General features: G+C 44.9%; 1 protein-coding gene across 3 annotated transcripts in view; it reads right to left on the bottom strand.

Moving 5' to 3' along the window:
• Positions 1-14,330, bottom strand: part of ZNF366 (zinc finger protein 366) — a 71,798-nt gene that overhangs the window by 19,271 nt on the left and 38,197 nt on the right. For all 3 annotated transcript variants that reach the window (XM_047871227.1, XM_047871237.1, XM_047871244.1), the window contains exon 2: positions 993-2,338. In XM_047871227.1, coding sequence (XP_047727183.1) covers positions 993-2,324 — 1,332 coding nt within the window. In that variant the 5' untranslated portion in view covers positions 2,325-2,338. The remainder of the gene's footprint in view (positions 1-992; positions 2,339-14,330) is intronic.

Raw genomic sequence — 14,330 nt, forward strand, 5'->3', positions numbered from 1 at the left:
ATGGCCGGGTAGAGATGTTATCTCAGCTGAGCAAAGTCCTCCAGTGACCTTTCTGAATTAAAGAGTGTTTTTAGAAACTCTGGCTTGCTAGAAGTCTCTCCTGCCAAGAAAACCACTTGCGGTCAAAAGCGTGAGGGTAGTCAGTGGGGCAAACCTCTCCTCTTGGAAGCTCAAAGCAGACCCAATCAGCTTAGCTGGGTAAGTTATCAGGGACGCTACTGTGGCCTCACCTTACTTCATCCTGAATGATTCCAGGGCTCTGGTTGCAAACTAGGCTGAATTTAGACATTTGTGCCTGTATATCTCCTTAAAGACCTGAGCCCAGGAAAGATAAAAACAAAGCAGACAGAGCAGGATGCACTTTCATTCCCCCCACAAAACAAACCACGGGGCCCTACACCCACCTAGGCAGGGGCTCTACCAGGGGAAGCAGAGGCCTTGCTGGATCCAGAGCCATGTGCATATGTGAAGCACTTCTCACAGCTGAGGGTGAAAACACCCCAAAATGTAGGCACTACTTCTGCAGCAAAGGACCAAGAGAATTCTCTAGAAGGTGGCTCTGATTAGCATACCCCAGGCACAGAAATGGTTGGGGTAAATAACACCTGATGGCACACGCATGCTAGGGCCCTGGATGAAGTTTCCAGAAACAGAGTTTTAGGGGTGGCAGGAGGCTAAGAAGCAACAGCACAAGGACCAGCTGTTTCCTTCCGCCTTCCTCACCCTCCTTTCCAAACTGCCCACATTATTTATTTCCAGGCCCATCTTAGACTCTAGAAGGCTGGATGGCAAAGGACTTGGTTGCTGGCCCCCCAGCGTCCCCCATTTCAAGGAGAGGAAAGAGGCCAGGACTCAGGGAGGAAGCCCCTCGCCCAGGGTTACACAGCTCCTCCCCGCCCAGGTGCGGGCGGCGAAGGTCTGCGGGCCCCGCCCCCCCAGGGCTCTGCGCCTGCTCCCCAAGAGCCCGCCCGTGGCCTGGGTTCTGGCGGTACCTTGTGGGTGAGGGAGTGCTGCTTGAGGTGGTGGGGCTGCACGAACTCCATGCCGCACTCGGAGCAGATGTAGGGCCGGATGTCCTTGTGCTTCATCATGTGGTTCTGCAGCTGGCTCGGGTACTGGAAGGTCTTGTCGCACTCGGAGCAGCTGTACTGGATGGGGCCCCGGTGAGTGGTGAGGTGCCTCTTGAGCTGGGCCAAGGTGGGGAAGTCGAGGCCGCACTCCACACAGATGTTCTCGCGCCCGCTGGCGTGCTTGGCCTCGTGGGCCTTGAGCTCGCTGGGGTAGGCAAAGCCCCGGCCGCACACGCGGCAGTTGTGCGGCTTCACCTCGCTGTGCTGCATCATGTGGCGCTTCAGGTGGCTGGTCTGCGTGAAGGCCTTGTGGCACACCTGGCACTTGTGGGGCCGCGTGCCCTGGTGGGTGAGCATGTGGGTGTGCAGGTGGCTGAGCTGCTTGAAGAGCTTCCCGCAGCGGGTGCACGCGTGCGGCTTGATCCCGCTGTGGCCCAGGATGTGGGTCACCAGGTTGTACTTGGAGGTGTAGGACTTCTCGCAGGTGGGGCACTGCCAGCGCTTCTGCGCCCCGCCCACGTCCACGTAGTAACTGTCGTCGATGCGCACGTTCACGTCCACCCGCTCCACCTTCTGCTTGGCCTCCTCGCTCTCCTGAGGCTCGGCCTTGCGCGGCAGCAGCGCTTCCGGGGGCTGCTTGGGCAGGAAGGTGTGCCGGCTGAAGGGGAAGGGGGAGGCAGAGGGCATGAAGAAGGGGAACATGAGGCCCGGGGGGACCTTGGGGTAGTAGGGGTAGGGCGCGGGCAGGAACGGAGGGGGTGTCGGCTGGGGCCAAACGGCGCTGGGCTTCACGGGCTCCTGCTTGACCGGCTTGCCCCCCAAGTGTTCCAGGGTGCGGTAGAACTGGAAGCCCACGTTGCACAGGTCGATCATTTGCGAGTCATACTTGGGGCGCGGGGGCTGCGGGAAGAGCAGGGAGAGGTTCGGAGGGCCGTGGTTTTTGCTCTCCTCGGAGTGGAGGGCGAGAGGGGCCTCTTCCGCAGGGTGGCTGTAGGGCATCTTGGTGGGCATGCTCTTCCGTTTCCGAGACCCTCCTCCTTCAAAGACCCCGGGGAATCCATCTAGGTGTCCTGGAGGAGGTTCATATCGAAACTGGGAAAAAGGCCCCCGGAGAGCTTCTGGGAAGGGGTGTCTTTGGGGAGCCTTCCCTCGGGAAACCACTGGCTGCAGGCAGTGGGGAAAGGAGGGGGCTCTCTTCACACCCAGATTGAAATGCACATCCTCATCTTTGATCATCTTCATTTCCTTCTGCATCCTTGGCAATTTTCCTTTAAAGAAAAAGAAACTTAATCTTTAAAAAAAAAAAAAGAGCCCCCTTTTTCCTTAAGGGTTTTGGCTAGATGATCAGTACTAATTTATGATGAGTGATGTTTGTTTAATACTGACCCTCCCTTATCCTAGGGCTGCTCGAAGTATCACTGTTTTTTCCCCCTTAGGAACCCATTACTAATGCGGAAAGCTGTGGCCTCCCAGAGTGGGACACTAGAGCTCCAGTGTAAATCCACAGCCACAGAATATCATCTGGGGGTTGGGAGGCGTGGGAAGGAACCTGAGAACTCAGCCAGCCACTGTGCCCATTTAAGATGAGGGTACCTAGGCCCAGACAGAAGAAGGGCACATTCATGCCCATCACCCCTCAGTACAGAAGTCAGAACTGGGATGTGTTCTGTGGGTTTTTTAACCTGAGAAAGAGTGCATCTGCCAGTGGTGACTTAAATGTGTCTTTTGGATTGTTTTCTGTTCTTAGGGAACCAATTTCCCCTGCTCTCCTCTCTGTCTTCGGGGCCTTTGCTGCTGGAGGAGGCGGCGGCGGGGGGAGTATGCAAGCCCACACAGGTGAAGAGACTTTCCTGCTCGATTTGGATCTCAGATTTTCCGAGTCACCCACTCCAAGCAAGGTGTGCTGCTGGGGTACATCAAGTGGATGAGATCAGTGTGATTAAGAAAAGCATACAACCCAGTCTTACAAAGTCATCTTGGTAATTTACACACTTTAATCTTCCACCTGAAGCCACCTCAGGTGAAAAATTCCAAGACTGTAAATCTCTAAAACTTAGACACACATGTGTCTAAGTAAAGCTTGGCCTTCGAGGACTCCTGAGGCACCTGACCTTGCCTTGCTGAGCCAGTTACTGCATCCTGGTGACTCTATCAGGTATGTGTGGGAGAGCCTGTGGGCTGGAGTCTAAACCAAGGACGAGGCTTCCTTTCCCGTGTCTCCTTGTCACTTTTCTATACTCCTCGTGTGGGTAGTGGTAAAAACAACCAAGTGGCTGACTTGATGTTTTCATTGAAGGCCCTTTCTACCCAAATACTCTGAGTTTGAATGGGATTGATCCCCTTTGCTCAACAGAGGCTTTCACAGAGCCAGTTGCCCTGGCTGGGTATGCAGTCTGATCTGGGACCAACGGAGACAGGGCTGGGATAGGGTCCTGGATTAACTGAGGGCCTGGGCCCTTGGGAATCGCTGCATGCTGAGCAGTTAGGGTGAGGGTCCCAGGGGTGAGAAGGCCAACAGCTGCTAGCAATTTTCTCCTGTCTTTGATGAGGCAAATACGGTTTCTGCAAGCACCTGAGTTTTCCCCAAATCACACATGTCTTGAGGTTTGAAAACTGCAGCACATTAAAGCAAAAATGGGCCTTTTTTTTTTAATACTGTGTTACCAATTCCATACACAGACAATCTAACTGGGAGGAAAACACTTGTGCCTTTATTGTATGAATATTTGGGCATTACTTAAAACTGTTAAATCATCAGAAAACGTTAAATCATCAGAAAACTGAAAAGAAAATAATGTCTATTAATCTTTGCTTTGTGTTTATGTGATGGGAAGATAGTCCTGGTATGTCCTCTTTCTGTGGACTTGGGGCTTGGGGTGAAGAGAAAGAGCTTGCTTGTTTAGCAAGGAAAGCCCAGACCTGTGCATCCTATCCTTCTGCTTCCTCCTAAAATTGTTAACCAAATGCAAGGTTCTTCTATTGCTGACTCGAGGACCTGTCAGAGGTCCGGGAATGCTGCTCTGCTATCATCAGTACCTAAGCGAGGATGGAGAGGGCAGAGGCTCTTGGGATAGCGTTCCACATTTACTAGGTCTCCGTTTGCATTTCAACAGGTTCTGATCCCTGAATTCACATGCAGTTATAAGGGGTGTGTTGGGCCCTGGTGTGAGACTTTGTTGCTCCTATAAGAATAACTGGCTTCCAGATCAGATTAATGTGTCCTATTGAAATAGAGAGGAAAAAATGGCAGCTCCTTTCTCTGGATGTCATTTTGTCTATGGTTGGTTGTATACCCTCTGTGGAGAGAAGATTCTATTTACAAAAAGGCTCCTTGGACTGGACCCAAATGCCAGGCTACACATGACTGTGACAGACACTGGCAGAGCCCATCTGAGTGCACACTGGTTCTGTTTTATTCTGATCTGGTTTAAAGAGCTAATGATTCCTATTTCATAGAGCTTCATAGAGCTTGATTGTAGAATTAGTTAAAAAAAGGGGGGGGACAGACATATCAGAACATGGGCCAGAATTTAATGAATTTTTTGTGTATTTTATTGTTAAGAAGGTATTTGAAAATGTATGACTAATGATGTCTGGTATCTTTAAACCGTGTGTTATATCTTATACTAGAAGGTACTTACTTGGAAATGAATGTTACCACTAATTATGAAACAAAAGGTACTTTGGTATATACAATTATTGCTTTTGTTTAATATTTGTGTTTTCAGTTGCGGCATAGTATACTAATTGAGTCACTTTACTGTATTAGAATTGATATCTTTTTTTATTAAAAAAAATTTTTTTAATGTTTATTTATTTTTGAGAGAGAGAGAGAGAGGGTGAGTGGGGGAGGGGCAGAGGGAAAGGGAGACAGAGTCCGGAGCAGCCTCCAGGCTCTGAGCAAGCTGTCAGAACAGAGCCTGATGTGAGGCTTGAGCTCACAAACTGCGAGATCATGACCTGAGCCGAAGTTGGACACTTAACCGACTGAGCCAACCAGGCGCCCCTAGGATTGACATTTCTAATGCAATACTAATTTCAAAAGCATATTTATTTTCAGTGTTTGCATTTTTATTTGATCACCATCAACCTTCTAAGGCAAAGAACATCGTTGAACAGAGATGATGTGTCCTTTAACATCAACAGCAGAATTGTGTTCCCCAAATGCAGAGACTTTACATATGTGCATTGTAATTTCCTCCCTATTTTAATATGATAAAAATTTTCCCCAGTTTCTGACTTGTGTATATACACACCCCACCCCTAAAATGGTAGTGTGCCTGTTCTAGAATAAAATCATTAACTCAGGAGCTTTAAAAAGGCATTGAGATCCATCCATGGACATATTTTCCAGATCTTTAAAACAGCAGTCCTCTCTGCAAAAAGGCCCTAAGGGATGCTACCAATCTCTACAGAAGTCAAGGAGAACTAGATCTGCTTCCTCTCGGCATTCTTGAGAAATAAATCAGGTGTAGCTGCTGCTAGTTATTAATATCCCTGTCTTCTGAGCACAAGGTGCTAAGGAGAAGCCCTAGGGTGTAAAAGAAAAACACAAAAAAGCAAACTCAATGGGGATGGGGAGGGTTGAATGGAAGAGCAGGGAAAGGATGTCATCCTTGGGAGGTAATCTATCTTGAAATCAATCAACTTAAAACTCCCAGTGGACTCTACAAAAATATAACAAACTCCTAGAAAACCTCACTGTGTGCCACCCGCATGCTCCCTTCTATTTCTAAAAATAGGCCCACAGACATCCATGGCACATAGGGATTCCCATGCAGGAGGCAAGAGAGATCTGAGAGCAGCAGTAATCTTGGCCAAGGACAGAGGGTAGGGGGACTGCGGGCCCTCCCCCGGCCAGTAACCTGTGACTTCTCCCAGAAAATTGCATGTTATAAGACAGTTCCCCACCGGGATGAGCAAGACAATATTCAAAGAAGAAGAACTGAAATTGTAAAACAGCCACCTCTGGGATAATCGGGAGCCTTGCTTTGGAGGCTGAGGGTATCTGGGTTTGAATTCTTTGTGTTAGCAGTTTTGAGAAACTGAGCAAGTTAATTTTGGGGCTTGGTTTCCTCATCCATGGGGTTGGGATATCCTCCCCTGGGTTTTTAGAGACTTAAAACAGAGCATGTATGTGAAAGTGTGTTAAACACTAGTCAGTGTGGTGCTCGTGAGGCTAAGAAAGAGTGGACAGGAGGGGAGGACAGCTGCTGGGATCAGTAGGTAGACACTGACTGACAGCATCTCTCTTTTCCAAGCTGAAGCTCTTGTCCACATCTGGGTCTCTGCTTTGCAGGTTCATTATTCATTAGAATAATGAATTGCTCATTTGCACTGAGTTGGTCTTGTCACAGCAGTGAACGTGAACCAGGCTAAAGGAAGCCATTGGGTGAGGCCAGGAAGTGTGTGTTCCCTCAGTGTGGAGATCAAACTTCTAGTTTGAGAATATTCCCCCATCTCTTCTCTGTGGATCTTTTTTCTATTGGGGAGATAGCCCTGAGCTTACATTGATAACAGATGGTGAGTGGGGACAGAAGGGATTGAGTGGTCTCCTGAGCTACTTCATCCACTCTGTGGGACCCTGAAGTATCGCCCCCAGTATAAGATCAGAGGTCACCTTCCCAGGGACAGGAGGACCTGTTTATCAAACCCTAAGTCTCCAATACAAGGATGGTGCTGAGTCAATACTGGCAAACGGACTCTTGAGACTCCCACTGGAGTGTGAGGGCATGGGCTGGGTCTGTTTTGTTTACTGCTGCATTTCCAGTGTCCATCATGGACTGACAGCTAACCTCTCTGTGTCCATATGAGAGGTTCTTGTTATAACATTCCTCCAAAGTGGGATTTTTTGCAGAGCAGAGGCTCAGTAAACTGCTATGGGATGAGAGAAGGAATGAAAAGTTCTTGTTTTTAAAGTCTCCACCTGCAACTTTTAAGTGTATCATTTTATCTCACTTTATTTAGACTGCAGGTGACTTTTTGAAACATCCCTAATCAGAGCATGAGCACACTCATAAACCCTCAGGTAGCTATTGTGGGAAGAACTCGATATATACACCTTGTGTGCACTGTTGCTTATCCCCCTGAGTTTTCAAGGGCTCCTTTCTCTGAACTGTCCCTCAAATCATGGTAAACCATAAACCCTGGCTATATCCAAGATGGGAAATATATGGAAAATAATGCTAGAGAGCCATCTTCCAAGTGCCACAAAGTTCTGCAAACCACTCAGAAAACAGATGCCTGAAAGTCCAACGGGAAATAGTGGATACAAAGACAGACCCTTGGATCAAGACTGGGAAACACAGATCAAGACTAGGTAGTCACCCTGCACTCTTCTACCCAAAGGAGATGTTTGAAAAGTTAGTAGCAGTCCACTTTGTGTACTATGAGGTAAGGGTGCAGGCTTAGAATAATGAATTGCTATGGTCAGAGCATGTTCCTGACTTTCTTCCTTGTATACTCAATCACCATAGCAAATAGGCTATAAGTCAGGAAGCACATAGCTTGGGGAGGAATATATTGTGTCGATCTGTGTTAGAGGCATCTGGGACCCAAGACTTCTTCTTTAACAGGTATCATCCACAAGAGTTAGTTATGAGGAAATAGGGAATGAAAAGATGTTAAAAATAAAATCTTCTTTTGAACCATAAAGACCAATTAGAAATGCAAAGCCTAAGATGAAACTGCATTTAGTTTGGAGGAAAAAAAAATGCTTCTAATAATGCCCTTTAATCAGGAATTCACCTACTGCACAAAAATATAAATATTCCCCAGATAAAATTACTGGTATTTTGTGGTTCTCATTCAAATCGAAGGTCATTCCAGTAAATGCTATCAGAAGAGTCATGGTGAGTCAGCATGCCAGAGTCAGATCTATTATCACTCCATAACACTGATTTTTGTTCATCCTGAAATTCATGAAGTAATATTCTCTTGTGTTCTTTATTCCTTGAAGATTTCCACGTTTCATTGGAAAATGTTACATTTTGCTCCTAGAGACACTGGCTTCCCTTTTAATTTGAGAGAGTGGCACTTTCTTATGTGGTCTGCCCTGGAGCTCTGCTCTCAACAAAGATGGAAGCAGGGAGGAGATGGGAGTTGAGGGGACATTTCAGAATAAAGAGCAGTGCTAAGAGAAACAAAGGGGTAGGGAGTTGTGGGAAGGTAACAGGAAGGCGGGATGGCAGATGCATGGACTGACAACTAACCTCTCTCTGTCCATGTGGGAAGAATGTTACAACATTCCTCCACCGTGGGATTTTATTGGATCACCTGGTTCTTTGTGAATTTTTGGTAACAAAGGGAGACTTTGAGTCTTGAAATTAAACATTCTAATGATTGAACCCCATTGTCTTAATATGTACATAGTTATATTGCTAATTTCTTCATCTGCATATATTTGGCAAATAATGAGTCAATCTTACTTTGCTGTAATTGGCAGGAATAGAAGGATCTGTGTATGCAGATGCTAAATAGGGCAATATGTTCTAAAGAAGTGAATGGTCAGCCATGTCACTCCCTGGATTGTAGGATTGACAAGAAAAGGTAGTTAGATACCTGGTAGCCAGACCCCAGGTAGCCCCTTCTGGATGCCCTTGTAGCCCTTATTTAATCTATAAACGCGAGTTCCTCCTATTTTGTTATAAAAAGTAATCCGTCAACCCACAGCATGAGCTGAGTCTTCTAGGGGGTCAGAAAATATTCATTGGTAATGAGACCTGTCTACATGTGAAATAGTCAATCAAACTCACCTAATTTATTTTTTTAAGTTCCTAAATATATCACCAAGACATTACATAGTTAAAGTCAAGTTTAGTTTTTCTTTTTCTTTTTTTAAATGTTTATTTTTGAGAGAGAGCATGAGTGGGGAAGGGGCAGAGAGAGAGGGAGACACAGAATCCAAAGCAGGCTCCAGGCTCTGAGCTGTCAGCACAGAGCCCAACATGGGGCTTGAACCCACGAGCCTTGAGATCATGACCTGAGCTGAAGTCAGATGCCCAACCAACTGAGCCCCCAGGCGCCCCTCAAGTTTAGTTTTACAATGTTTAAATTGTCCATGCTAGTTTTGCGTTTATTACCCCCCCACACACATGTATTTTTTAAAGAGGCCTTATTAAAATAACGACAACAAAGTCTGGTACTAACTTGCATAGATTAAATAGATGTGGGACAAATAAATAAATAGATGTGGGTTTCAGTTAAAGTGTTCAATGCCTAGGTCAAATTTCTGGAAAGCAGGAATGAATATAATTACTTGAGCCCTGGAACAGCTGCTAGGGTGTTGGGGTTATCTCTGCCCTCGTGACCCATTTAAAGGAAGGAAATGAATTGGAGATGTGACTTAGCAGTTCTCTTTCCCAGCCCTTAGAGCTAATATATCTCTTGTGGATAGGGCCCTAACTGGAATGTTAAAAATTTTCTCCTACTTTCTTTTGGGGGAAATGTCTTTAGAATACATGTCAGGTTTTTTTTTTTTTTTTTTTTTTTTGCTTTTATGATCATAGGTCAAGTACACTTGATATACCTACTCTCAGCTAAGCAAATATACACATGAATGTTAGAAAGCTTCATTTTGTCTATCTCTGGGGAATGACAGCATATTTGGTTAGGTAGGCCTTAGAATGGGTAGCTAATGCCAGAACATATGACCATCTGGCATCAAAAGTGGTAAGAATTAACATGTAATAAATGAGATTAGCCATTGATGGAGAAGGAACCTATCTTCAAAGTAGAACTTGAGGCAGTATTTTTGGCAGAGGGGAGGGAAGAACTGTTTTGTACCTTGATTGTGGTGCTGGTTACACAACTATGTATTTGTCAAAACTCCTAAAACTCAAACGAATTTTACTGTATGTAATGTAAAAATAAGCTTAAAAATATTTTTTTAAAATGCCAAAAAATGCTGCTCTGCGCATTATTATAAAAAAGAGTAGGGGCGCCTGGGTGGCGCAGTCGGTTAAGCGTCCGACTTCAGCCAGGTCACGATCTCACGGCCCGTGAGTTCGAGCCCCGCGTCGGGCTCTGGGCTGATGGCTCAGAGCCTGGAGCCTGTTTCCGATTCTGTGTCTCCCTCTCTCTCTGCCCCTCCCCTGTTCATGCTCTGTCTCTCTCTGTCCCAAAAATAAATAAAAAACGTTGAAAAAAAAATTAAAAAAAAAAAAAAAGAGTAATGGAGGATATTTGAGAAATATTCAACAATAGTCAAGGAAACGAGACTCCACCCTCTAATCAAGTCTTATCTTTGTAATGCATCTAATAACATGCATATGGTATATGAAGAGGGGAGCTTTGTTGTAAGTATTTGATGATCTTAGTTACTGCTCTTTCCAAAGGGGAGACTCAGAATATGGCCAATATACCAATTTTTTTTTACTTTGTTTTGTTTTGTATGCTATTCAGCAAGAATATTATAGGGGCACAGACAGTGTTTTAAGTTATCCTTCAAGGTCTAATCTGTGGCCCTGATTGCATATTCAGTAAAGAATCTTCAGTCTGGTCATTAGGAAATATATTTCGGGGCGCCTGGGTGGCTCAGTCAGTTGAGCGGCCGACTTCGGCTCAGGTCATGATCTCGTGGTGCGTGAGTTCAAACCCCGCGTCGGGCTCTGTGCTGACTGCTCAGAGCCTGGAGCCTGTTTCAGATTCTGTGTCTCCCTCTCTCTCTGACCCTCCCCCGTTCATGCTCTGTCTCTCTCTGTCTCAAAAATAAATAAACGTTAAAAAAAAATTTTTTAAAAAGGAAATATATTTCTGCCCTTTGTAAGTCAATAGATTGGTATCGACATTCAGGTCCATAGGTTACTCTTGTGAATGAACCATTTCTTCTAAGAGTGATTAACTGAGTGCTCTACAGGAGGCAGAGAGAGCCTCACCTACTGGCAGCTTTATGGAGACTTACAGGTGAAACTTTCCTTTCTAGCAGAGCTGGAAGAAAATTCCTCACTTCTCTGATATTTATCACATTTGTCTGATGTTTTACTCATTGACTAGTTCCTGTGCTGCTAGTCAGCTTTCTGTGTAGGTAGGTATTTTATATTTCTAACACAATCTGGTCAGAGAGTCAGAAACTTGCCTGGTACCTTATCTATTGTTGGGATCCAGCGATTGTGTGGGAATTTATCAGACAAGTCCCATGCTCTAGCTTGCTCTTCTTCCCTGATTCCAAGCACAATTTTGATGTTACCTGAAAGAAGGAATAACTGGTTGACTTGCCCTGGCCTAAGTCCAGCCCAGGTCAACTTCACATTAATAAGCTGCCAAGAACAACTGTGGTGAGGAAGATGGTTTAGCTAAGGTGTAGCAATGACTAGAGTTTTGCTTTTCAGAAAGCATGCCCCCCCCGCCTTGCTTCATCCTGTTATGCCATCCTTAGCCTATGTACACCGTATTCCTTTGACCTGGAAGGTGACACTGAAATAATATGAATGAATTTGGGAGGGCTCTGGAAATGCCCATTGATCAAATGCTACAGAGGGTATGTGTCACCATAGAGTAGAACATGCCCACATTCTAACAAACAATATCCTAGAAAGGAGGGGCATAAGAATTTCTCAGTTTTTCCACAATTGCAAGTTCCCCCATGATTCTCTGGGCAAATGCCCATTAGTCTCGTGGAAATGCCTATCCTAATGGGCAGAGGGGTCTTTGATTTCACCTTTTCTTTTTATTTTTATGTGGAAAAAAATCCTGCTCTATTTCCATCTTCTGATGAGTGATCGCTTTTCATCCTGGATACCAGTTTTCCCCTCACACTTTTTAGTTCAAGGTCTTCTCATTGCCCTGCTTCATGTTGATTTTTCTGTTGATTCTGCTCACTAAAAGCATTCTTGGAAAATGCAGTATATACATTTATCACCTCATGTACTTGTACCTATAGCCTGTCTCTTGAAGGAAATACAAGAATCTGGTAATACTTGTTGCCTCTGAGGAGGAAGACTGTATAGCTGGTAGAGGAAGGCTTGGGAATCCAGCAGTCGAGTTACCAATTCAGGATGGAGCATTGCCATCATAATCTGTAGGACGGGCCCTGTGGGTGTAAGGTTCTCTGGGTGGAGAGGAAACTTTTAATTATATACCCTTCAACTATATTTTTGCACACTGTGGCTGACTTAGCTATTCAAATACTTGCATTAATAAAAATACATGTTGACTTTAAAACAGCAGGCATTCAGACAAAATTAGACTTGGGATCCCCTTCTTTTTGAGTGCTGAAGAATTATTTTGAAACATTTCTTTGGACTCTTCAAGTTTTCTACCCAAGATCCCTGGTGCCCCTGGAATAGTTAACCCTGGTTTATATTTGGGCATGCATCTTTTTGACCCAGGCAAATAAAGCAACTGCAAAGACTCAGACTTGGAGAAGCCTCCTCAAAGGTGTCACTCAGCAAACTGTTTCAGGTGCTTCCTATGTGCCTGCACTGTGTGGGAGCCAGAGGATGATGTCTAATAAACCAAATGCTAACTTAAAAGTACTCACTATCTGGGAGAAGAAACTGACAAATATTTGTGGAGAAAAATATTCTAGGAGCTACAATGGAGGATCCTTGAACTGGCAGGTTGATTAGCTGATGAGAGAACAAGAAGTTGAATGACATTTTCTTTCAAGGGATGCCTGGGCGGCTCAGTTGGTTAAGTGTCCAACTCTTGATTCTGGCTCAGGTCATGATCTCAAGGTTTGTGGGATTGAGACCTGCATCAGGCTCTGCACTGACAGTACAGAGATTCTTTCTCCTGCTGTCTCTTGCCCCTGCCCTGCTCACTCTGTCTCCATCTCTCTCTCTCTCTCTCTCTCTCTCTCTCAAAATAAATAAATAAAATTTATTCTTATTTATTTTTTAAATGTTTATTTTTGAGAGAGAGAGAAAGAGAGCCCATGAGTGGGGGTGGGGCAGAGAGAGAGTAGGGGACAGAGGATCCAAAGTGGGCTCCGCACTCACAGCAGTGAGCCCGATATGGGACTTGAACTCACAAACCGCGAGATCATGCCCTGAGCCGAAGTTGGATGCTCAACTGATGGAGCCACCCAGGTGCTCCAATCTTAAAAAATATTTTCTTTCAAGGGAAACCCTCTTATACTGTTGGTGGCAATGCAAACTGGTGCAGCCAGTCTGGAAAACAGTATAGAGGTTCCTCAAAAAGTTAAAAGTAGAACTACCTTACGACCCAGCAATTGCACTACTCGATATTTACCCAAAGGATACAAAAATACCAATGAAAAAAACATCGGCACATGCACCCCGATGTTTATAGCAGCATTATCAACTATAGCCAAATTATGGAAAAAGCTCAAATGTCTGATGATTGATGAATGGCTAAAGAAGATATGGTGTGTGTACACACACACACACACACACACACACACACACACACACACACAATGGAATATTAGCCATAAAAAAGAATGAAATCTTGCCATTTGCAATGATGTGGTTGGAGCTAAAGTGTATTTTCCTAAGCGAAATTAGTCAGTTGGATGAAGACAAATACCATATGAATTCACTCATATTAGGAGTTAAAGAAATGAAGCAGATGAATATAGACGAAGGGGAAAAAAGAGGGAGGCAAACCATAAGAGACTCTTAACTAGAAAGAACAGACTTGAGGGTTGCTGGAGGAGAAGTGGGTGGGGGATGGGCCAAATGGGTGATGGGTATTAAGGAGGGCGCTTGTGATGAGCATTGGGTGTTCTGATGTAAGTGATGAATCACTAAATTCTGCTTCAGAAACTAATGTTACAGTGTATGTCAATTAGCTAGAATTTAAATAAAAACTTTAAAAAATATTTTCTTTGAAGATATTCCTCTATTTCCTTTTTTATCATTAAAACTTCAATTAGAGTAACATGAAACAGATGAAGGAGTATCTGTGGATGTGAGGAAAACCTTCCCTCTCCCCAACCAGTGCCCCAGCCTTCCCTATCATGTATCCTGCAGAGCAGATGAAGACTTTGGTGACTTGAAAAGTGGGCTGACCTTTAATTAGCTGCACCAAGAAAAGCAGGTGTATATAAGACAAAAATAAATTACATTCAACCTTGGAAGTTCAGATAAAGATGAGTCTGATGTGAAGATTCACAGTAATTACAGAGTCACACACTGCAAATACGACTAATCCAGTTTCTCCATTCCACCCATCCCTGAGTTTTTCCTTGGCTCCTTCCCCAGTGCTGAGAAGCAACTTTGGGACGCTAAGGGTGAGACCCTTCGATTTGGGGCAATGTCAGGTCCTCCCCCGGTAATTACTGTGTAATTAAGTTGT

The sequence above is a fragment of the Prionailurus viverrinus genome, chromosome A1 (assembly GCF_022837055.1).
Source record: "Prionailurus viverrinus isolate Anna chromosome A1, UM_Priviv_1.0, whole genome shotgun sequence".
NCBI lineage: Eukaryota > Metazoa > Chordata > Mammalia > Carnivora > Felidae > Prionailurus > Prionailurus viverrinus.